This window comes from Dama dama, chromosome 11 (assembly GCF_033118175.1).
Source record: "Dama dama isolate Ldn47 chromosome 11, ASM3311817v1, whole genome shotgun sequence".
Classification (NCBI taxonomy): domain Eukaryota; kingdom Metazoa; phylum Chordata; class Mammalia; order Artiodactyla; family Cervidae; genus Dama; species Dama dama.
Window position 1 is genome coordinate 589,878 of NC_083691.1, and position 23,104 is coordinate 612,981.

At 61.6% G+C, this 23,104-nt stretch overlaps 3 protein-coding genes across 22 annotated transcripts in view; 2 read left to right on the top strand and 1 right to left on the bottom strand.

Annotated features, from left to right (window-relative positions):
* Positions 1-1,561: 1,561 nt before the first annotated feature.
* On the top strand, positions 1,562-6,077 carry ENTPD8 (ectonucleoside triphosphate diphosphohydrolase 8). 2 transcript variants are annotated; one of them, XM_061154107.1, is made up of 10 exons: positions 1,562-1,702; positions 2,669-2,924; positions 3,005-3,122; positions 3,611-3,761; positions 3,866-4,025; positions 4,139-4,369; positions 4,440-4,703; positions 4,888-4,998; positions 5,150-5,287; positions 5,385-6,077. In XM_061154107.1, exons 2-10 carry the CDS (start codon positions 2,799-2,801, stop codon positions 5,574-5,576), a joined length of 1,491 nt encoding a protein of 496 aa, XP_061010090.1. In that variant the 5' UTR covers positions 1,562-1,702; positions 2,669-2,798; the 3' UTR covers positions 5,577-6,077. The 2 variants fall into 2 exon arrangements, with proteins under 2 accessions (XP_061010090.1, XP_061010088.1); XM_061154105.1 differs by having other exon boundaries at positions 1,593-1,702; positions 2,701-2,924.
* Positions 6,028-15,109, bottom strand: NOXA1 (NADPH oxidase activator 1). 9 transcript variants are annotated; one of them, XM_061154114.1, is made up of 14 exons: positions 14,693-15,102; positions 12,777-12,859; positions 11,850-11,958; positions 10,673-10,807; positions 10,306-10,413; positions 9,444-9,500; positions 9,163-9,206; positions 8,598-8,682; positions 7,385-7,424; positions 7,092-7,150; positions 6,728-6,882; positions 6,452-6,563; positions 6,260-6,374; positions 6,031-6,180 (listed from the first exon to the last, which is right to left on the bottom strand). In XM_061154114.1, the coding sequence occupies exons 1-14, from the start codon at positions 14,867-14,869 to the stop codon at positions 6,092-6,094; spliced, it is 1,368 nt and encodes a 455-aa protein (XP_061010097.1). In that variant the 5' UTR covers positions 14,870-15,102; the 3' UTR covers positions 6,031-6,091. The 9 variants fall into 9 exon arrangements, with proteins under 9 accessions (XP_061010099.1, XP_061010092.1, XP_061010095.1 ...); XM_061154116.1 differs by lacking the exon at positions 6,452-6,563 and having other exon boundaries at positions 6,028-6,180; positions 14,693-15,105; XM_061154109.1 differs by having other exon boundaries at positions 6,028-6,180; positions 6,452-6,882; positions 14,693-15,105.
* Positions 15,110-15,199: 90 nt separating this feature from the next.
* Positions 15,200-23,104, top strand: part of EXD3 (exonuclease 3'-5' domain containing 3) — an 89,901-nt gene continuing 81,996 nt past the window's right edge. For 4 of the 11 annotated variants that reach the window (XR_009694598.1, XM_061154094.1, XM_061154100.1 and 1 more), the window contains exons 1-2: positions 16,737-17,367; positions 21,397-21,651. The gene's annotated coding sequence lies outside the window, so the exon portion shown is untranslated. Of the gene's footprint in view, positions 15,340-16,734; positions 17,368-21,396; positions 21,652-23,104 lie in introns of those variants that run through there. The other 7 variants (XM_061154090.1, XM_061154092.1, XM_061154102.1 and 4 more) reach the window with 5 other exon arrangements.

Below are 23,104 nucleotides of genomic sequence, written 5' to 3' on the forward strand. Positions count from 1 at the left end.
GGGACCTTGTTGTTTCTCCGTCCTGGAGATAAGAGCCTGCGTCTACTGACCCCAAACCCCTGGTCCTTCCCTCCCTGCTCTCCCCCCCAGCGTGCACCCACAGGTTTGTTTCTGTTTCACAGGTTGATTTGTATCGTGTTTTAGATTCCACATGTAAGTGGTAGCATATGGTATTTGTCTTTGCCTTTAGGTCCATCCGTGGTGCTGCAAGTGGCATCATTTCATTCTTTTTGGATGCTGAGTACTACTCAATTGGATATATAAATACCTGGATGTACCACATCTTCTTTGGAAAGGATGGTGCCAGTGCCTCTGCCATCCACGTGCAGAAGAGGTGGACGTCATGAAGTCACACCTCTTACAGAGAATAATTCAGAATGGCTCATAGATCAAGTCACATCATGAGACTAGGAGACTTAAGGAGAAAGAAATCTTCATGACCGGGGTTAGGCAAAGAGTCCTTGGTAACAACACAAAAAGACCATCCACAAAAGAAAACGCTGATAAATTTGATTGCATCAAGTTAAAAATTATCCTGTGAAATACACAGCTAAGACAAATTACAGACTGAGAGAAGGTATTTGCAAACCTCGTACAGAAGGAGCTGCACCTAGAATATATAAAGAATTCCCTAAATTCAACAGGAAGAAATCAAATGGTCCAATAAAAAGACGTGACACTTCGCCAGAGAGGGTCACATGTGCAGATGCGGATGTGGGGTCCCCAGCCCCCATGTGAACGGAAGCCGTGGGAGGCCTGAGTGCACATCAGACCAGCTGAGAGGAAAAACTGTGACACGGATGCTAGAAGGACGCAGAGAAACTGCAGAGAACCGAGCTCTCACGCTAGAGAGCATCTGGGCAGGGCTTTAAAATCTATTTTTGTTCCTTTGTTCGGCTGCGTTGGGTCTCTGGGATCTCCAGTTTCGGTGCACAGACTCTACTTGCGGCTCGTAGCCTTAGCTGCCCGGTGGCGTGTGGAACCTCAATTCCCTAGCCAGGGATCAAACCCACGTCCCCTGGGGCCCGTGGGCAGCTCTGAGGGGAACCGAGTGGTCAGTGTCCAGGCGTGCAGTGCAGCCTGTGTGTGCTTGTCCACGGCCACACCTCGCAGCTGGGGAGCGGGGCCCGCGGCCTCCAGCGCCGGGGGTTCAGCTCACTGGGGCAGCCTCCTCGCAGGCCCCGGGGAGCTGAGGGAAGAAGCCAGGCTTGTCTCTGACTCCCTCGCAAGGACCAAACATCGGAGAGGGGAGCCGAGAGGTGGGGGCAGGGCCGGGCGGCTGTGGTTACACGAATCGACAGGTGGGCGCAGAAAAGGGGCAACTTTCCTGCACGCGCGGGAACAGCCTGACCTTCCCCTCCGGCCTTCCGGCCTTTGCCTGGGTTGAGTCCTGGGCCTCAGGCATTTGCAGTCACCTGACTCCGACCTGCCCTTCGCCCAGTCCTGGCGCCTTCCCTGGCTGGGGAAGGGCGGGGTCAGAGGGCAAAGTCCGAGCAGCTCCCAGGAGGGACCCCTCTGGGCGGGGGCGGGGTGGTGACCCTGGGTGGGGGCAGGGCCCAGCGGTAAGCAGGCTGGGTTGAGGTGGGGGGGGCGGTGACAGGGGGTGGGGTGGCGGCAGGCAGATATCGCCGGACAGGTGCCGAGAGCTGGCAGATGGTCCAGCTCCCTCCTCGCGGCCTCCTGCTGCTCATCAACAGCCCAGGTGAGGGGCACTCGGGCTATGGGAGCTTCCACCCAGCTCCTGCCCACCCGCGGGGCTCAGGGCACTGCACACCCTGGAGGTGGTGTGGGGTGGGGTCCTGGTGTCCCTGGTTCCTGCCCGTCCCTGACGTGGCCTGCGGCTCGGGGACAGAGGCAGGTCACCCGCCCTCTCTGAGCCTTGGTCTCCCCCCTGAAAATGGGAACATGACCTCGCTCGGAGGCCCCACTCCAGGCCGGAAGCCTCGGGAGCACCCGCGGTCCTGCAGACACAAAGTCCGCGACCTCAGGGTCCTAGTGACCCGACCACTTCCTCTGGCTGGGCGGCTGCCGGCCCAGGGCTCCTGGTGGCTGCTGTGCCCGGGCCCCACTCAGGGATGCGGGGCGGGGCTGGTGAGGCCTCGGACGCCCCGAGCGACCCTCACTGCTGGGTGAGCCTGGGCCCGCTGCCAAGGGTCAGTCGTAGGGCCGGGGAAGAATGTCAGAATCAGATCAGAGAGGCGCGAGGCTGGGCTTTTAAACAGAAACCAGGTGCCTCAGTTCAGAGCTCCTCGGCCCTTTGGGAGAGACACCGCACTTCCCGGGACCCTCCTGGCTCCACGCGGGCAGCTTGGCAACCGGGTGGCCAGGCAGTTTCCTGTCCCCACCGGGTTCAGGCCTGACCCCAGGGCTCTCAGAAGACACCCTGGGAGAGGCCTGGGGTGGGGCAGCAGGGAGGAGCCTGGTGGGTGGGAGAGGTGGGGTCCTGGGAGTTCAGCGTGGAGCTGGGAGTCCTGGACGGTCTGGGATGGGAGGGGCCGGGGTCCTGGGGGTGGAGGGAGGGGGTGGCTCGCCAGCCCCCGGTGTGACCCCAGCGCCCCTCCGCGCTGTATGTGGCCAGCTAGCTTACCAGACTGGGCAGCCTCGCGCCTGGCCCCTGCAGCCCGTCTGATGCCATGCACGGGGTTGGGGGGGCACCCCGGCTCTGCAGCGCGGTCCTTGGCCCTGCCCGTTGACCAGCAGGAGTGGGCCACCTGAGCCCCAGGGAGGACGAGGGGCGCTCCAGCCAGCGGAGTCGGGGTGCCCCGCGCGGCCCCACAGGTGCCAGTCCCACCCCCACCATGGGGCTGACCTGGAAGCAGCGGGTCTTCAAGGCTCTGCTGGGTGCCGCTGCGGTCTCAGGCCTCACCGCGCTACTTCTCATCCTGGTGGGGACCGTCAACGTCCTCCTGCCTACAGACACCAAGGTGCGCCCCTGGGCCCTCCCGGGGAAGCTGGGATGGGCTGTGCCTGCCCCACGCCCTCCTGACCCCAGTGTCACCCCCAGTTCGGGATCGTGTTCGACGCCGGGTCCTCCCACACATCCCTCTTTGTGTATCAGTGGCCGGCCGACAAGGAGAACGACACGGGCGTGGTCAGCCAGGCCCTGGCCTGCCAGGCGGAAGGTCAGTGGACAGTCTGCCAGCGGTGGGCGGGGCTGGGAGCTGCCGGCCGCTGCCAACTGGGCTCTCGGCGGGACGGGGCTTGGGGCAGCGGTGGTGCAGGCTGGAGCCGGGCAGCAGCAAATCGACCTGAAGGAAAAGGGCTCAGAGAGCTCCAGGGATTCACCCAAGAGGCCCAGCTGGTCAGTGGTTGCTGGGCCAGGGCGCCGGCGTGGGCCTTCCCGAGCCTCTCCCCGTGTGCCTCCTCCTCCGTCTCTTGTAAGGACACTGGTCGTTGGGGTTAGGGCCCACCCAGGGAAGCCAGGTCTTCGTCTTCAGACCCCTAACTAATTACACCTGCAGAGACCTTTTCGCACACACAGTCCGCTTTGCAGACTCCGAGGGTGAGGACGGGGCCTCGTCTGCGCAGGGCGACTTTTCCACCTCCCTCAGGCCTGCTCAGCCCCACCAGCCGCAGAGCCTGGGGCCTCACCCTGGGTGCTGTGTTCCAGGGCCTGGAATCTCTTCCTATGCCTCTGACCCTGCACGGGTCGGCGAGAGCCTGCAGGGCTGCCTGGAGGAGGCGCTAGCACTGATCCCAAAGGCCAAGCATCACGAGACACCCATGTTCCTGGGGGCCACTGCCGGCATGCGGCTGCTCAGGTGAGGGGCTGGCGTGGGGTCCACGCGCCCCTGGGGCTGAGGCGCCACCCGGCCCAGTGAACAGGGGCGGCTCCTGCCAACTCTGCCCCACCCTCCCTGTGCAGCCTCAAGAATCGCTCGCAGGCGGAGGACGTCTTCGCCGCGGTCAGCCAGGCCCTGGGCCAGTCCCCGGCAGACTTCCAGGGCGCAGAGCTCCTGACAGGGCAGGACGAAGGCGCCTTTGGTTGGATCACCGTCAACTACGTCCTGGGCCTGCTGGTGAAGGTGCCACAGGCGGCCCCAGGGCCGGGGGGGGGGTGCGGGGCGGGGGGTTCCGTGGGGAGGAGGGGTGGGCCCTGCGGCCGCGCCCGGGACTCAGGGCCCCCGTCCGTGCCCAGTACTCCTTCTCTGGAGAATGGATCCAGCCCCTGGAGGAGACGCTGGTGGGCGCCCTGGACATGGGTGGGGCCTCCACCCAGATTACCTTTGTACCTGGAGGCCCCATCCTGGACAAGACCACCCAGGCCACCTTCCGCCTCTACGGCGCCGACCACACCGTCTACACTCACAGCTACCTCTGCTTCGGGCGCGACCAGGCGCTGAGCAGGCTGCTGGTCGAGCTGGTGCAGGTGGGCTTGCGTCCTGGGGGGAGGGCGGGGCTGGCCAGGCCAGGCTCCGAGCGGATCCGTCCTCCTGCAGGCCAGCCCAGGCCTCCTGGTCCGCCACCCTTGCTACCACAGCGGCTACCGGGACACGCTGGCCCTGGCGCCCCTGTACGAGTCGCCCTGCATCCTGGCAGCAGCGCCCCCGGACCTCAGCCAGAACCTCACTGTGGAGGGCACGGGGAACCCCGGGGCCTGCATTGAGGCCCTCCGGAAGCTCTTCAACTTCTCCAGCTGTGACGGCCGAGCAGACTGTGCCTTCGCCGGGGTCTACCAGCCCCCCGTGCAGGGCCAGTTCTACGTGAGCCCCCCCGGTCTGCCCTCGGGGCCCGGCTTCCTCCCGGAGGCTGAGGGTCCCGACTCCTGGCGCCCTTGGGGACCCTGGGACCCCGGGTGGGGAGGTTTAGGGCTGAGCCCGGCTTGCCCTGGGCCCCTGGCCCCTGCCCCTGGGCCCCACCCACAAGGGCACATCGCTGTCCCCACAGGCTTTCTCCAACTTCTACTACACCTTCCACTTCCTGAACCTCACCTCCAGGCCGTCACTGAGCGAGGCCAACGCCACCATCTGGGAGTTCTGCCTGCAGCCCTGGAAGCTGGTGGGTGGGCCTGGGCTGCCTTCCCCAATCTGGGTCCCGGGCTCACCAAGGGCGGCGGAGGCGCCTCTGAGCGGGACCTGCCCGGGGTGGGGGGTGGGGGTGGGAGTGGGTGTGTGTTGGGAGAGAGGCTCACTGGGCTCCCGGCCCCCAGGTGGAGGCGAGCGCGCCCCCGGGCCAGGACCGCTGGCTGCGGGACTACTGTGCCTCGGGCCTGTACATCCTCACACTCCTGGTCGAGGGCTACGGGTTCAGCGAGGAGACCTGGGGCGGCCTCGAGTTCCGCCAGCAGGTGACAGCTGGGGGGCCTGGGGGGCCAGGGAGGGGTGGGGCTCTGGGGCCGAAGCCCGTGGCCCTGACCGGAGCCCTGGCCGGGGTGTGGCCCGCAGGCTGGCGGCACCGACATCGGCTGGACGCTGGGCTACATGCTGAACCTGACCAACCTGATCCCGGCCGAGGCACCCGCGCAGTGGCGGGCGCAGAGCTTCAGCATCTGGACAGCCGGGGTCGTCTTCGTGGTGCTGACACTCACGGCCACGCTGGGGGCCATGGTGGTGCACGTCTTCTGGCTCCAGGACTAGGCCAGCGGCCCCTGATGCCGGCCGCCGAGACCCAGCGCCCAGCCTGGCCACCTGGGCCGGCCCGTCCCCATCAGGAGCTTCGGCCCTCATCCTGGGGACTCCGGCCAGCCGTCAGACAACCTCCTTCTGCCCCCGGGGTCGCCCTGGCCATGGAGGCTGCGGAGGTCCCAACCACAGCCGCTGGCCGCCAGCACCCCGGCCTGTCTCCCGGGAGCCTCTGCACAGAAGCCAGGCTGTCAGGACCCGTGCGGCACCTGGACTGTTGACGGCAGACTGACGTGTGTAGGGCTGGCTCGGGCCTGGGGTGGGCCAGCTCTTTGGGAAGGGTTGGCTGTGGGCCGTGGGGTCTCTGACAGAGCTGGTGTCCAGTTTCATGGGGTTCTCCCGAGCAGCCCACCCACACCCCTGGAAGCCTGGTCAGGCCCTCTCAGCGGTCAAGCGCAGAGACAGGTCACACGTGGGAGGCAGAGGCCTTTATTAAACCCTCCCCGCCCTGGCCTCCTCCGCCGAGCTCCTCAGGTGTGCCGCGCAGCCGGGCCGGCAAAGCTCTTGGGGAAGATGCCGACGCGCCCATCACAGTGGCCCTCCAGCCATGCCTGGTCCACTGCGGGGATCAGCATGTCACTGCGTCTGTGCGCAGACCCCCCATTGGGCACCCCCGGCCCGGGCAGTGCGGGCTCTACCTTCGCACAGGACGTCCACGGTGTCTCCCGGCTGCAAGGCCAGATCCTCGGGCCTCTGGGCGGAATAGACGTGCTGGGCCACCACCTGGTAGAGGGCCGGCCGGCCGCCCACTCCCTGCGGCAGGGTGAGGAGTGGCGGGTGAGCTCAGCCCCAGGAGAGGGGCAGGCCGCCCCCGCGCCCACCCCGCTCACCCGGCACTGCAGCTGCAGACCCCCGGGGCCGGCCGCGTCCCGCCAGGCCCTCCGCAGCGCCTCATCCCCAGACAGGGGCATCCAGCGCCCATCCTTGCTGGGGTCTCGGTAGCTGCAAAGAGACGCCTCAGAGGGGGCTGCGTGGGTGAGCAGCTTCGGAGGGTGCTCACCTCTGACCTCGAAAGCCTCTGACGGGCCCGGCCCTCCTGCAGGGCACGGCTGAGAGGTGCCCAGCCCAGAGCCCCCTCCCCGCCCTGCCACGTCGTCCTGGCCCACCTGAGCTGGGCATGCTGGGCATGGCGGGGCAGGGCCTGGCTCATCAGGGCCCGCAGGCTGGACAGGTCAGCTCCTCTCGGGGCCGTCAGGGTCAGGGTGAGGGCACACTGCACGGTGACGGTCACCAAGGACTCAGAGTCCCTCGAAGTCACTCCCTGGGTGCAGGCAGAATGGCGGTTGGGACCCAAGGCCCCAGGGCCAGCCGGAATGGGCTTCTGGCCCCGCGGGCAGGGCAGGGGCGGAGAGGTGGGGGGTCAGGGGCCATGGACTTGGGAGGCTTCCTTGGCTGGATGGGAGGGGGGCCTGGCTTAGGACCCCCGTGTCCCTGGGGAGTGGGGGTGACGTGAGAGCTGCTGGCTCTTACCCCAGAGCCGGCGGGTTCCTCAGAGGGGCCAGGGCCGGGCCCCCCAGCTGCCAGCAGCCCTGCAAGGAGGAAGGAGGGGGGCCAGGGAGTCAGGTGACTGCCGCCCCCGGAGGGGAGCACGTCAGAATAGGGGCTGCTGGAACCCAGCCCCCGGGAACCGCAAGACCGCCAGCTTCCTCTGTGGAGGACTCAGCAGCTGCTCTGAGTACTCCCCGAGACGCCTGCCTGGGTCCTCGAACCCCGCCCCCCATGGGGCCCTGGGAACACCCCACTCCCACTGCTCAGGACCTCACCTGGAGGAACCTGCTGGCCAGCATGCTCCCCGTGGGCACTCTGCAAAGAAAGCCACAAGCTGGGGCTCTTCTGGGCTTCAGGTCGGGGCAGGGGGTGGGGGCGGGGGCTCTGCTGGGCCCAGCAGACCCGGGGTGAGGGGCACGGCCTGCAAGATGGCCCGGCTGGGCAGGAGGCCACCAGTCCATCCCTGTCACGGGTGAATCTGGAGCATGAACCAGGTCCGTATGGACCAGAGACGACAGACAAGCCACCGTGCCTGTGGGCACGGACCTGTCTTCCCCTGGCCCGCCAGGAGGTGGCGGCTGCAGCTGAGGGGTCCTGGCGGCCCCAGGAGGCTGGGGGTGAAGCCAGGGACGCACTGGACGTAACTCTGTCGGTACCGCAAGCCGCGGGTGTGCTGCGGGTGGGACAGTGCAGAGCCCCCAGCCCAGGCCACGCTGACCCGGGAAGGAGACCCCGACTTCAGGGTGGACTAAGCGGGCTGTTTTGCACACAAAGCGTTTGGATTTTTATCAGATTTGCTGGCTGCTAAAAGCAGTCAGGGAGCTGCCACTGTTCTGTCTGGAAGACCTAGCGCTCAGCACAGCGGTGATGAACTGACAGCTTTCAAGAGCACTGGTCAGCCCACCGAGTGGACTGGACCTCAGTGCACGAGGAGGAGGAAGGACCGCCTCATTCTCACTCGAGCCCCTTGATAAAGTGAATGTGCAAGGTAACCACTTTCTCTGTGGTTAACTCTAACTTCCTCACGGCGGCCTCCCAGCTCTGGCGCCCCACCCCTCGAGGCACACCTGCCCTGAGAAGCCCAGGCCAATCCCTCCTCAGCTGCACACAGCCCCTGGGGCATCTCAGGGAGTCCCGCGTCCAGCAAGGAAGGCTAGGTGACCCAGCTGAGGGGCGGAAGCCTCACGGCTCTGATGCATGCACTGCAGCCCCTCCTGGGTCCGGGGTGGGGAGCACCCCCAGCTCCCCTCTGAGCACCTGTGAACGTCCGTGTGTCCCCAACTCCTGGCATCTGGTCGTTGTGGCTGGCTCCCACCTGGCCCCTGGCCTGCCTAAGGAAGCCAAAGCCCTGTCCCCAGCAGGTGATGAGGCAAGCTGCCCAGCCTGAGACCCTTACTGGGCCCCGCTGGGGCTGGTCCCCAAGCCCAGCCTGGGGTGGGGGTCTTGCAAATGCTGTGGCCCCTGCCTGCCCCGCCGGGGCTCACCCACCTCGCGGGTGACCGGCGTGCTGTGGTCGTGCTGCCCAGCCTGGCCGGAGCTGACCTCCATCTCCGTGTCAGCAGGTGTCCTGGGGCTGCAGGGGGTGCAAGCTCTGCCAGAGGCAGTGTCACAGGCCCTGGCGGGGAGGGGCCCTCATCCCCAGGCCTCACCCACGGGCAAGGCCTCGTGGAAGGTGGGCCTGCACAGCCCCGAGCTGGAGAGGAGCACCCCGCTGGGAGGGCTGCCAGCAAGGCGGTGTCTGGTGGGCTTTCCCTGCAGCCTGTGGCCAGCTGCACCCACCAGCGCCTTTGGTGCCCCCCCGGCCTGAGCGGGGGTGGGCTCTCCCCCTGGGGTCAGGATGGGCTAGGGACAAATGGGAGGGCTGAGTGAGGTGGGACGCCCCCCACCACACCGGGACCCTGGACAGTCTGGAAAGGGGGCAGGCCACGCTGGCCCCCGGGTCCCAGCCCTGAGTGGCCGCAGCAGGTCTGCCCAGGAGCTCCAGCGACAGGCCGGGAGGCAGGCCTCGCAGAGCCCCTGCTGATAGGAGAAGTGGGCGCCGACCCCTCCCTACCAGGCAGCGGCCCCGGGCCTGGCTTCAGCACACGCGTCCAGAGCCTGTGGGCACAGACGATGCCTCCTCAGGACACAGACCCCCAGGAGCCCAGGGGACCGGGGAGCAAGGCTGCAGGGTCTTCACCGGCTCTCACCAGGATGGGCCGCCCCCTAAGTTTAGGTTGCAGGGACACGGGGAGCCCCGGAGAGGGTTCAGGCACCCTTAAGGGTAAAGAATCTGGGAGGCCCTGACCTGCAAACGCCAGAAGAGACGCGGGGGGTGGGAGGTGGCTCGCCTACCTGCGGCTGCAGCGGGGCGGCCCTCTGTGAGTCAGCGGCGAGGGCAGAGGCCAGCACCTGTGAGCGACAGCAGGCGCAGCCGCCTGAGGGGTGCCCGGGGCCCGCTGCCCACCCGCGCCCCCAAGTCCCCTACCTGCCTGGTGGGGGCTGCTGGAGCCTGGCTCATCTGTGTGACTTATTTTCAATACCGCTTTTAAAATGTTCTTATTTAAAAAAAAAAAAATTCTTATTTCACAGAAACAGTCACCTCCTGTGGTAAGGGCTCCAAGTGGGTGGATTAATGCAGCTCAGAAGTGCCTCCTCCAGGCAGCCCTCCAGCTAGGACTCCCAGTGCCTGGCCCTGGGTGACCAGGGCATCAGGGGCCCCGGGCCACAGCTGGAGACCAGAGTGAGCCTTCCTTTGTGCACAGGGAGCCCCCTTTCCCCACACACTAGCCCACCCTGGGGCGAGCTGCACCCCATCAGCCAGCGATTTTGCTGGTGCCGCCTGCCCAGACCCCGGGCTGGGCAGAGGTGGCCTGGCCAGACCGCCCTTTGCCTCCAGGGTCCTGTCCCCTGAGGCCGAAACGCAGGGCAAGGTTGAAGCCAGGAGAGAGAGGCTGGGGCAGGCAGGGCCGTGCTGGCTGGGGGTCCGCAGCGGCTTCCGGTGGCTCTGCCCCCAGGTCCCAGGACCCATCCGTGAGCCCGTCTAGAGGCGCTGCCACACCTGGGAGCCTTGCGCCCCCTCCCACCCCAAGGCCTCGATGACCCCAGCACTCACGACAGTGTGAGCTCAGCAGGGCCTGGCCATCCACCCTGCGGCCTCCTGGCGCCGCTGGCCCTGAGCCTTGGGCCCAAGCAGCAAGAAGCCACCTCCCTTTACCTTGGCCTTGCCCAGGAAATCCACAGGCTCCAGGTGCTCCAGGTGCCGCCTATGGGGCCGGAAGACCTCACCCCTGGGGACCTGCCGAGGCTGCAGGGGGACCTGTTTCTGGAGGGGGCCAGATAGGGCAGCCCTGAGCAGCAGGAGCCACCGGGCCTCAGAGCAGGACGGCCCGCCCCCAACCCCCACGGCCCATGGGAGGCCCATCCCTCCAGGGCCCAGCAGGCCCCCACCTCCAGACATCTCTCTATCTCATATGGTTGGTCTTGGGGGGCTGGATGGCTGTGGGCCCCCAAACTGCAGGCTGTGGGCCTGGCAAGCCCCCCGAGTCAGCTCAGGGGCCTGGCTCCCCTTGCCTCTGCCTCACCTGCACTTGGCCCAGGGCGATGTCCAGGTCGCTGCGGGCCCCTTCCGGCCCCTTGGAGATGGCGTCCCCCAGGCTGCAGGCGGCCTTGGCCCAGAGCCCCAGCTGGCTCTGCACTGCAGCCACATTGACCAGCACCTGAGGGTAGGGGGCGGGGTGACGGCAGGCCCAGCACTCCCCTCCCCTCCAGGGCCACCACCCGGCTACACCCTGGCCCTGCACTGGTCCAGCCCCTGAGCTGCCCAGACACAGTCGCCCGGGGCTCTTCCAGGTACCCCCTGGCTCCCACCCTGGGGTGGGCTCTGCCTGCTGCTTTCTCTCCGGACCCCCCAGCCAGAGCTGACCAGTCCTCCCTGCTTCTCCTCTGCTCTGAACATCAGGCCATCTCCCATCTCTGGAAGCACCTGCTCAACCTTCACGCCCATCCTGCATTTGGCCTGACCCCCTCCTGCCTGTGCTGCCCTGTTCCTTGAACCTCCAAGAGTTTGGGGCGCTGTCTGAGGGGTGCCTCTTGTCTGCCCCACTCCCCCGTGCTGGGCGATAGCAGCCAAGTCATCCAGTGCTGCCAGGAGGATGGGGCACCACCTGGGGCAGCCTCTGTACCCACGCTCTGCAGGGCCCATGTGCTCTTAGAGCTGCTGCCACGGGGCTGCCCGGGCCATGGATGCCAAGCCCACACCCTGCTCTGCAGGCCAGGGCTGGGGCCGGGCCCACTCTGGTAGGACGTCCCCCACGGCTGACCTACTGGGACACTGCGGCTCCCAGAGGCTGCGAGGTGGCATATTCCTGGGAGCAGAGGGAGCACAGGGTTGGGGCGGAGCCTCCCAAGCCTTTCTCTCAGTGCCAGACACTTCTCAGGAGGCCAGGAACTGAGCCAAGCGCCAAGCCCAGGGCAGGGATGCCAGGGCCCTCTGCCAGGCCAGCTCCCGCCCTGCTCACCCCGCCACCTCTCGCTGACCTCCGACACTGCTCTCTTCTGCTGGGATTTTGGGGCTCCTCTGGCCAGACGGAGCACCTCAGTTAACTCGGGCCCACCTGCCACAGTCACAAGACGACAGGGCCCAGAGGGCGGGGCCTGCAGGACTGGGGTCCTGGAAGGAGCCCCCAGGCTGCCCACCCACAGACAGCCCCCAGGGCCCAGCCATACCGCCTCCTGGTGGCCCGCTCCCTGCACGCTCACCTCCCAGGCTTGCAGCTTGAACCGCAGGCCCAGCTGGGTGTAGTCGATGGTGGTGTTGTCCCTCAGCTGGGCCAGGGTGCGCTGGAAGTCCGACAGGGCCTCCTGGAACCTGTGGGCAGCAGGGGAGCCTGGCGTGCGGGCCCCAGGCGGCCCCAGGGCAAGGGCTCCTCCTTGGCCCAGACCCACCCCCCGCCCCAGCCCCTCCTGCAGCGCGGGGGCGGCAGGGGTTGGCAGGCCTCAGCACACGGGGGCCGCACAGACGGGCTATGGGCACGTGGGCTCCTCCGCCTGCACCCCAGGCCCTCTCCCGAACCTCAGGGCACAGAGTGCCGTGGGCGTGTCCTGCCTGCTTCTGGGGCCTCCGTCCGCAGGCCTCTCCACCCAGAGCCCGGCTGGAAGCCCCAGGCCCGACCAGGATCCTCATCGCCCCCGGGGAGGCTTCTGGGCTGATGAGAAGGAGGTCACCCGAGAGCCCGCCCGCCCTGTATAAGGCTGTCTGTGGGTGCCGGGCCTGCCCTGCAGCTCTGATTCCTTCTCTGGGAAGGGCCTGCTGCAGAGAGCCGGGCAAGCAGAGGACCCCCGCACCCGCCGAGTCCTGGGATGCACCATTCCTCCAGCCCTGCCCTGGGTTTCCCGAAGGCAGAATGGGCAGAATCACGCCGTCCCGCAGTCCAAGGTGTAGGAACGGAGGAGGGGAGCCGGCAGAGGCGCTCTGTGACCCTCTTCCACACAGAGCCCAGGGTGACTGTGCAGCCCGGCAAGGGGACAGAGAGACACGCCCCCATGTGACACGATCCTGTCCCTGGGCTCCACGGAGCAGAGGGAGGACCTGGCCAGAGGAGGTGACCGTAGGCAGACAGGTGCACAGGAAGGACTCTGTAGAGATGAAGGGCCGTCAGAGAAGGAAGAGGGCCTGTCCGTGCTCACCTCTCCAGCTGGAAGTTGGCCACTCCGCGCTGGAGGAAGCCGACAGCCAAGCAGGTGTCCTTGGTCACTGCCTGGTCAAATGCCTGCGGACAGAAATGTCTGTGGACTGCTCAAGCCTGTAACCGCTTCACCCCCATGTCACAGATGGGGATGCCCAGCAGTGGGTCAAGGAAGGCCGTCGGCCACATGACGGTCACCTGCAGGAGAAAGTTTCCTTTGCCTGCCCAGGGGCCTCTGAGTCCAAGGGGCGCAGGCATCACGGCCTCAATGCAAACCTGCCTGGACTCCCCAGGTGTTTTCTGGTGACCGCTCGGGGGTAGTTAGGTGGCAGCACAGACCAACTTGTTAACCATGAGGACAAGGAAACGCTCCAGCAAGTTGATAATAGTTACCTCCACGGGAGGGAGTTATGTTAAGACTGTTGTCTCTTTCAAGCCCTAGTTTTGGTAGTTCACACAAAAACACACATGTCTCATCTATTAGAATCAGAAAGAACAACAACACGAAAGTCTTAATATGTGTGTGAAGCCCAGCTCTTCCTTAAACTGAACTCAGAAATGATGTTGTCTATTCCCAAGGACAGCAGCCATCAGTTAAACACAAGCAAAAGGAGTGTATACACAAGCCATCAAGTTAAATACAGGTAACTGGAGGGGTGTCATGGTCCCACTCTAACAAACCTGGCTGAGTGGGGCTTGTTGAGCTGAATCTGACTGAGGTTGAGGGTCAGCAGTCGGGCACTGATGTGGCCACTCAACACAAGGGAAACTCTTTTATCCTGTCACACAGAGTGGCTGGGTCAGAGCTTCTGGAGAGCTCCTGCCAGACATGGAGCCCCAGCTCCCCTCACCCTGTCCAAGTCAGCTTTATTGATTGTAGCCATTCCATCTGCTTTTAAAAATTTTCCAACAAACATGCCTCCGCTATTCCATTTCTGATTAGGGTGGAGGAGAATTTAACGTGCACACCCTTGGACCGGAACCTCTGTCCCCTCTCTCCGATTAAATCGAGGTTTAGAGGTGGTAGTGACTGGACTGGCCTCACGCCACTGACCCCTTGGTGTCCAGTGATGACATCCCCATTGCTGGATAACATTTTAACACTGACATTGCTGCTGAGATAACTGCAGATTCGAACACATATGTGAGGAACGACAGGGCAGGCCCCTTGGACATGTTTTCGGTAGCTGTCGCTGTTGGCCTGAACAACGCAGAGCCCTCAGGGACCCGAGCAGTGTGCAGGGTGCTACTGCTTTTTGTCATCGCCCACGGGATATGCACCACGGTGATGAACCTGGGGGCTTGAAGGGCAGGGATGGTCCTGCCAGGCCCTCGGCAGAGGCAGATGTGTGTGCCCGTGCACACACCCGGCTCTTGGTTCTGCTTTGGGGCGTGGGTGGGGGACACATATCTGGGGTTTAGGCACCAGCCAGAGACTGTCTCCTGGCCATTTCCACAGGTGTCTGCTGCAGACCTGACCCAAAGCCAACACCCAGGCAACCCTCGCAGCCCCATCCAGCCTCGAGCCTCTGCAGGTACATTAGCACCTCCACCAAGAGGCCCAGAGCCAGCACTCACTCGGTCTTTCCGCAGGACCGCAGAGCGGGACAAACGGTCCCCACAAGTGGAGGCTGTGCTGGAGCCTTGCGACCCCATCCTGGCCCTGACACAGCTCAACAGGGTCCCCCCTGGACACACACAGGTCCCACCTGCTTAGGTGTTCGCTGAGGCAGAACGCTGGGGTGGGGGGAGTCCCCGGTGGCCATCAGGGAAGCAGGGTGGGAGCTCTGGCCTCACCCCTGCTGCTATGGCACCGCGCGTTGCCACCCCACCCCCCAGCCCCGGCCACCAGGAGCAGAGAGCTGCATCCCGCGAGGTGGGGTATCTGCGACCAAGCCTGGGGGCCCCCTGGCTCACCCGCAGCGCGGCCTCCGGGTCCCCGGCCAGCAGGTGCACGCAGCCCACGTTGAAGCTCACCCTGGCAGGCGGCTCCGAGACGCTCGAGAAGAGGCGCAGGGCGCAGTCCCAGTCCCCGCGCGCCACGGCCTGCGCGCCCTGGTGCCAGTCGCGCAGCAGGTCCCCGAGCGAGGTCATGGCGGAGTGGACCCCGCCTGGCACCACGCGGAAGTCGGCGCTTCCCGGCCAGATCGCGGCGGGTGCAGCGAGCGGCCGTGAGGGTCCTGCCCGGGGGTGCTGGGATCAGAGGACCGCGGGGCCGGGGCCCGGGAATCCGGAGACCAGCGCGGGCCGCGGGATCCCTCCGACGCGGACAGAAGGGGCGAGGACCTGCTCCGGAGCCAGGTACTAGGTGCGGGCGGGGCGGAGCGCGGAGCGCCAGGTGCGTCAGGTGCGCCAGGAAGGCCCACAAGCCCCGCCCTCCTGACCACGCCCCCGAGTGGGCCCCGCCCCTCTGGACTTCCGCCCAGAGCTCCAGCGCGGGCGCTTCCCCGCCGCCGCTGACAGCTCGGAGTCGGCCTCGGTGCGCTGGGGAAAACCATCCGGGCCCGCCTCTGGCGCCGCTGCCGCGGCCACGCCAAGGTTCCGGGCGGATCCTTCCGTCTCAGGTAAGAGGCCCCGGGGCCGGGCCGTGAAGCGATCCTGGGGCCTAGCGGTCCGGCTCTGGACGCGGGTGCCGCTGGGAGGGGCCGGGGGCGGGTCATCCGTGGGCCCCGGGCCGGCGCCGGAGGGGCGGCTGGGGGCTCGGTGCGGAAGTTGGCCGTGGTCCCGGGCCGGTGACCCTGTGGGGGAGTCCGTCAGGCCCTCAGCCCGCCGGGCTCGGCCCGCCGACGGGGACGTGTAAGAGCCCCGAGCCTGCCCGGCCCGTTTCGGCGGGGCTCCCTGTGTCGGTGTCATACCGTGAACACTGGAATCCCCTTCCTCTCCACGGAGAAAGCGGAAGCCTCCAGGGCTGTGCGCCCGCCCTCGGGGTGACGCGGGCCGCCCTCGGGGCGCTGGGCCTCTGTCCAGGGGGAGGCGGGGGCCCCTCTGGGTGCCGGGCCCCCCGGCCCCGCTCGTGTCCCGCGGGGCTCCCTCTGCGTCTCACGCGTTTCACTCTCAGCCCCGCGGTGCCCCAGGGCCTTCACAGAGGGTGGCCGACGAGGAGGACGCGCTCCTGCAGCTGTCTGAGGAGCCCACAGTCTGGGAGAGCCCCAGCGTCTCTCCTCGGGGGACCTGTCTTCGCTCTTTCCGCCTTCAGCTGACGGGATGAGGTTCACCCGAGTCACGGAGGGTCTGCTTTCTATTGCTTTGTCTACCGTTTTAAATGTTAATCTCATCTGAAAAATGCTTTCACCGTAACATGTGACTCTTTGACCAGACACCTAGGCACCGTGGCCTTTGGATGCTGGCGCAGAAACGTTACCATCATTGCACAAACCCTGGAGACGCTCCTGGACACAGGCTGCGCCCTTGTGCCTGAGCATCCTCCAGGGTCTGGGGAGGCATGTGTCCTGGGCAGCTGGCAGAGAGCTACCTGCCTCCGACTCTGGCCACCCTTCCTGCTCAGTTGGGGTTGAGACTCTGCTTCCTTCCCTGAGGACCAGAGTAGCTGAGGACAAGCCAGCAGGGCTGTGAGACGATGCTTGTCAAGTGGGAAGGCCTCCTGGGCCGTGTGTCCCCGAGGAGGCTGCTCTCTCACCAGTGGGGCACTGAGGTTCCCAAACTGCCAGCCGGGAGGTGGACAGAGCCCCCACCTCTCATGTGCTCCTCTCCTCCCTGAGTTCCCGCGTGGACGCTCCCTTCCTCAGACCAGACCTCCCACCCCCCAGCCTCCCACAGCTCTGCCCGGTCCAGCCTCAGGACCCCCGCCTCCCTCACAGCCCTGAGAGTCCCTGAGCTCAGCTGCGCCCTCCCACCCACCCACTTGGGCCTCCTCCTTCCTGCAGCCCCCCACCCACACCCGTCCTTGCAGCTCGTGCCCTCTCTCTACCCACCAAGCCCCCACCCACCAGTTCAGTTCACTTCAGTGGCTCAATCGTGTCCGACTCTCTACAACCCCATGGGCTGCAACATGTCAGGCTTCCCTGTCCATCACCAACTCCCAGAGTTTACTCAAACCCATGTCCATTGAGTCAGTGATGCCATCCAACCACCTCATTCTCTGTTGTCCCCTTCTCCTCCTGCCTTCAATCTTTCCCAGCATCAGGGTCTTTTCCAATGAGTCAGCTCTTCACATCAGGTGGCCAAAGTATTGGAGTTTCAACTTCAGCATCAGTCCTTCCAATGAACACCCAGGACTGATCTCCTTTAGAATTGACTGGTTGGATCTCCTTGCAGTCCAAGGGATTCTCAAAAGTCTTCTCCAACACCACAATTCAAAAGCATCATGCTCAGCTTTCTTTTTGGTCCAACTCTCACATTTATACATGACTACTGGAAAAACCATAGCTTTGACTAGATAGACCTTTGTTGGCAAAGCAATGTCTCTGTTGGCAAAGTAATATGCTGTTTAGGTTGGTCACAACTTTTCTTCCAAGGAGCGCCACCCACACTCTTGTCCGGTCCCTGGTCCCTCTGTCCGGGCAGGAGCCTGGCCCCGCTGACCTGTCTCTGTCTGCTGACCTGTGTCTGTCCACATTGACCACAAGCCTCAGGTGGGTCACGTGGGTCCTGCCCGGGGAGCTCACCCCTCCCCTGGCCCAGTCCCTTCCCTCCTTGGCCTCACCTCCACCCATCCTGCCTCCCAGCTGGAAGGGATCCCTGGTGCCTGCACCCCAGATCTGCCTCCTCCCTTGGAGCACTGCCCCGTCCCCAGTGTGTCTCGCTGGGGTGCTCCCCCCAGGTGTCATTTCCCCTCTCTATGCAGACGTCCTGTGTTTCTTCCCACCTTGGACAGAAAGCCCCCACCCTCAGCCCACGTGTCTCCTTGCTCTTTTACAGCCAGACTCCTTTGAAGAATTGGCAGGATTCAGCGTCTCCGTTTCCTTTGCCGGGTGTCTTTTAGATACTGAGATGTGCTTCACAAATCATAAAGCTCACTTTTAAATGCACAGTTCCATGTTTTTGTCACATTCACAGAGCTGTGCCACCGTTGCCCCTAATGTCCCCACTGCAGTCCCCCCGTCATCCCTGCCCCAGGTGGCCAGTCGTCCAGTGTCTGCTTTCACCTCTTCTGGACAATTCGTATAAACGGAATCATAAAACATGTAGATTTCTATCTGGCACCTCTCCCTCGGCATCATGTCCTTGAGGTTCGCGTGCATTGTAGGAGGGCCAGCGCTTGCTTCCTTTTCAGGCTGTTACAGCCACTGTGTCGATGGACCCGTCTTGTTGATCAGACGGACTCTTTGTCTGGCTCTTGTGAGTCGCACTTGCATGTGGCTGTTTCTGCGGCATTGTGTTCTCTGTTCTCCTGGGTGCACACCCAGGAGTGGCGTTGCTGGGTCAGGGGGTCACTTGGTGTAACTCTTTGACTGTCCATAATGCTTTTAGAGTTTTGCCAAGAGAACACACTGGTCATAGCAAACACCCTCTTCCAACAACACAAGAGAAGACTCTACACACATGGACATCACCAGATGGTCAATAGTGAAATCAGAGTGATTATATTCTTTGCAGCCAAAGATGGAGATGCTCTATACAGTCAGCAAAAACAAGACCGAGAGCTGACTGTGGCTCAGATCATAAACTCCTTATTGCCACATTCAGACTTAAATTGATGAAAGTGGGGAAAACCACTAGACCATTCAGGTATGACCTAAATCAAATCCCTTATGGTTATACAGTGGAAGTGAGAAATAGATTTAAGGGACTAGATCTGATAGCCTGATGAACTATGGATGGAGGTTCATGACATAGTACAGGAGACAGGGATCAAGACCATCCCCAAGAGAAAGAAATGCAAAAAAGCAAAATGGCTGTCTGAGGAGGCCTTCCAGATAGCTGTGAAAAGAGAAGCAAAAAGCAAAAGAGAAAAGGAAAGATATACCCATCTGAATGCAGAGTTCCAAAGAATAGCAAGGAGAGATAAGAAACCCTTCCTCAGCGATCAATGCAAAGAAATTGAGGAAAACAACAGAATAGGAAAGACTGGAGATCTCGTCAAGAAAATTAGACATACCAAGGGAACATTTCATGCAAAGATGGGCACAATAAAGGACGGAAATCGTATGGACCTAACAGCAGCAGAAGATATTAAGAAGAGGTGGCAAGAATACACAGAAGAACTATACAAAAAAAAATCTTCACGACCCAGATAATCACGATGGTGTGGTCACTCACCTAGAGCCAGACATCCTGGAATGCAAGTGGGCCTTAGGAAATATCACTACGGACAAAGCTAGTGGAGGTGATGGAATTCCAGTTGAGCTATTTCAAATCCTAAAAGATGATGCTGTGAAAGTGCTGCACTCAATATGTCAGCAAATTTGGAAAACAGCAGTGGCCACAAGACTGGGAAATGTCAATTTTCATTCCAATCCCCAAAAAATCTAATGCCAAAGAATGCTCAAACTACCGCACAATTGCACTCATCTCACGCACTAGTAAAGTAATGCTTAAAATTCTCCAAGCCAGGCTTCAGCAATATGTGAACGGTGAACTTCCAGATGTTCAAGCTGGATTTACAAAAGGCAAAGGAACCAGAGATCAAATTGCCAACATCCACTGGATCATTGAAAAAGCAAGAGAGTTCCAGAAAAACATCTATTTCTGCTTTATTGACTATGCCAAAGCCTTTGACTGTGTGGATCGCAATAAACTGTGGAAAATTCTGAATGAAATGGGATTATCAGACCACCTGACCTGCCTCTTGAGAAACCTATATGCAGGTCAGGAAGCAACAGTTAGAACTGGACATGGAACAACGGACTGGATCCAAATAGGAAAAGGAGTACATCAAGGCTGTATATTGTCACCCTGTTTATTTAACTTATATGCAGAGTACATCATGAGAAACACTGGGCTGGATGAAGCACAAGCTGGGATCAAGATTGCCAGGAGAAACATCAATAACTTCAGATATGCAGATGACACCACCTTTATGGCAGAAAGTAAAGAAGAACTAAAGAGCCTCTTGATGAAAGTGAAAGAGAAGAGTGAAAAAGTTGGCTTAAAGCTCAACATTCATAAAACTAAGACCATGGCATCCAGTCCCATCCCTTCATGGCAAATAGATGGGGAAACAGTGGAAACAGTGGCTGACTTTATTTTTCTGGGTTCCAAAATCACTGCAGATGGTGGTTGTAGCCATGAAATTAAAAGACGCTTGCTCCTTGGAAGGAAAATTATGACCAACCTAGACAGCATATTAAAAAGCAGAGACATTACTTTGTCAACAAAGGTCCATCTAGTCAAGGCTATGGTTTTTCCAGTAGTCATGTATGGATGTGAGAGTTGGACTATAAAGAAAGCTGAGCGCCAAAGAATTGATGCTTTTGAACTGTGGTGTTGGAGAAGACTCTTGAGGGTCCCTTGGACTGCAAGGAGATCCAACCAGTCCATCCTAAAGGACATCAGTCCTGGGTGTTCATTGGAAGGACTGATGTTGAAACTGAAACTCCAGTATTTTGGCTGACTGATGCGAAGAGCTGGCTCATTGGAAAAGACCCTGATGCTGGGAAAGATTGAAGGCAGGAGGAGAAGGGGACGACAGAGGATGAGATGGTTGGATGGCATCACTGACTCAATGGACATGCGTTTGGGTAAACTCCAGGAGTTGGTGATGGACAGGGAGGCCTGGTGTGCTGCGGTTCATGGGCTTGCAAGGAGTCAGACACGACTGAGTTACTGAAGTGAATGCTTCTTATTCTTGATCCTGCCGGGGCGCCACCCAAACACCTGTTGGGGTTTCTGGCGGCCTCCTGTGACTCGTCCCCACTTGGAACCTGGCCTCTGGGACACATGTCCTTTGGGTCTCCTGTGTTCCCCGCCCCTTCCACCTCCTCTGGGTTCTGTCCTGGGGCCTCTCCTCTGGCTCCCCCAGGTCCCTTGAATTACCCTCTGGCTGTCCTCTGTGCCCACTACTCTTGTGTTTTTCTATTTTCACAATAAAAGGATGAGAAAAGGGACCTCCCTGGCAGTCCAGTGGTTAAGACTCCACGTGTCCAATGCAGGGAGCACAGGTTCAATCCCTGGTTGGGGAGCTAAAATCCCACATGCCCTGAGGCACGGCCCCCAAAAATAAAGATGAAAGAAGTACCATCGCTGCACCTGCCCCTGTGGTACTGCAGCTCTGCCCCCTGATGGCCCAGAGCTGGAAGCAGCGTCAAAGCCCCTCGGGCATGCTGGCCAAGCAGCCTCTGTGTCCACAGCACAGGAGCCCACTCCACAAAAGGGCTGGGCACTCGGCACACACGGCAGCTCGTAGGGGCCAGACTGTGGCTCCAGCCATGCAACGTTCCTGAAATACAGACGATGTGGATGGAGACGCGGCCAGCGTTGCCAGGCTCACTCGCAGATCAGGGCCTTGGGGCGACGGCAGAGGGCAGCGAGGGCCCCGTAGCACTGCCGTGCCCTGGCTCTCCTCTAATGCATACCATGTCCTGCTGTGATTTGGGGTGAAAGGTAGATGGGACGTCTCTTTATTATTTCTGACAAGTGCACGCATATCTATAGTTATCTCAAAATGTTTAATTAAAAAAATCCTTTAGAAGGTTTAAATTACAGGTTTTTCTGTTTTACAGATACCCTGAAAGTTGGAGTGATTCAATGACCTCTAAAGTTCTTTCAGCTCTGAAGAAGGTGGTTCAGAAACACTTGGTTGTGCCTGAGCTGAAATCTACTCCCCAGTATTGGTGGAGGCGTTGGGAGCAGCTTCCATCAGGACCCTGTTGCGCCTCCGGCTGCTCCTGTCAGCAGCGCTGCTGAGGCCATTTGCAGCACACGGCTCACACGTGAGTGTGTGAGGAAACACACACCAGAGGGAGCCGCTTCCTGAGGTAAGGACTCAGCTCAGAGGCCAGCTTAGCGCTGGAGCTTGCTTCCAAAGAAACTTAATAGCTGGTTAATTCTGGAGCTCACGGCTCAATCAAATGTGCAGGAGTTTTGGATATTTGGGAATTGATTTTAGCCCAAGACAAAAGGTTGGGTTTTTTTGTTTTCCCTTTTTAAACAGTGGGCACATCCAAGAATAAAGCCAAATGCCACATAAGATTTTTCTCTCAGAAGATTAATGTAGGCTCACTTGTGACAGAGGCACTTGGTGTCCAAAGTCACCATGTGGAGCCTGGGCCCCCGGGCTGTGTCCGTCACACTAGTCCGTGGAGAGCCTCTTGACCCAGCGCTGGATGACCTCGTTTCCCAGGGGCTCAGCACACCCACTGCTTCAGCTGCTCACGGACCACCGACTGTGAACCCATGTACTGGGACCCATCCTGCCCCCCAGGAAGCCTTGAGCAGGGGGAAGGCAGCACGACGGGAGGGCGCATTCAGACGCAAGCAGGGCTCACCCGCCCGGCAGTCTGCACGCCAGGGCAGCCACGCACGCAGGTGGCTCAGGGTTCGTCTCCTGGAGGTTCGGAGCCGAAAGGAGATTATAAACAGAAGAACTTGTAGTTCGGTCCTGCAGGACGCGTGGGGAAGGGCTGCGTCTCCAGGGAGCCGGGCATTGGGTGCCCGGACCTGCAGGCGGCTCCTCACCTGTCTCTGCTCTCAGACGGAGCCCCTTGTGCGGTTTCAAACCAGAGGCCACCTGCTGCTGCTCCCCGACCCAGTTCCCACTCGCAGACCCCCTGCACAGCTGTGTGGCGTCCTGCCCGCGACAGCTCTGCAGCCAGGGCCCGCCCCCAGGTTGCGCCCCCATCTCCAGGAGAAGCCAGGATGCAAGGAAGGGGGAGGAAATGACACGAACCGGCAGCGATGGACCTGGAACCAGAAACAGCCTGTGAAAAAGAAGCGTGTGTCACGTGGAACGAACAGAGGAGCGAGCAAGTGAGCGCGGCCCAAGCCGGGCAGGTGTGGCTTCTGCAGTCCAGAGGGAAGGGCCAGCCTGGGGGCTGCCAGGGAGGAGGAGGGCCAGCCAGAGGGAAGAGGACCGTCAGGGCTATTAAGACGAAAGGCAAATCCAAGAAGCCTGCATTTAACCAGAAAGTATTCATCTCTAGTGGGGAAGCAATCCAGGTGCCACCCCCTGCCCCAAGCCAAAAATAAACAGAAGACACGGAAGGAAGCAGGTGGAATTAATACAGAGAAAAACCTAGAATGAAATGATGCCGTTCGCAGCACCATGGATGGACCTAGACGTTATCATACTAAGTAAAGCAGGTCCAAGACGGCAGCACATGACATCTCTCACGTGTGGAATCTAAAATGTGACACAGATGAGCTTATTGATGAAACAGAGACAGACTCACAGTTGTAGATGACAGACTTGTGGTTCCCCAAGGGGAAAGG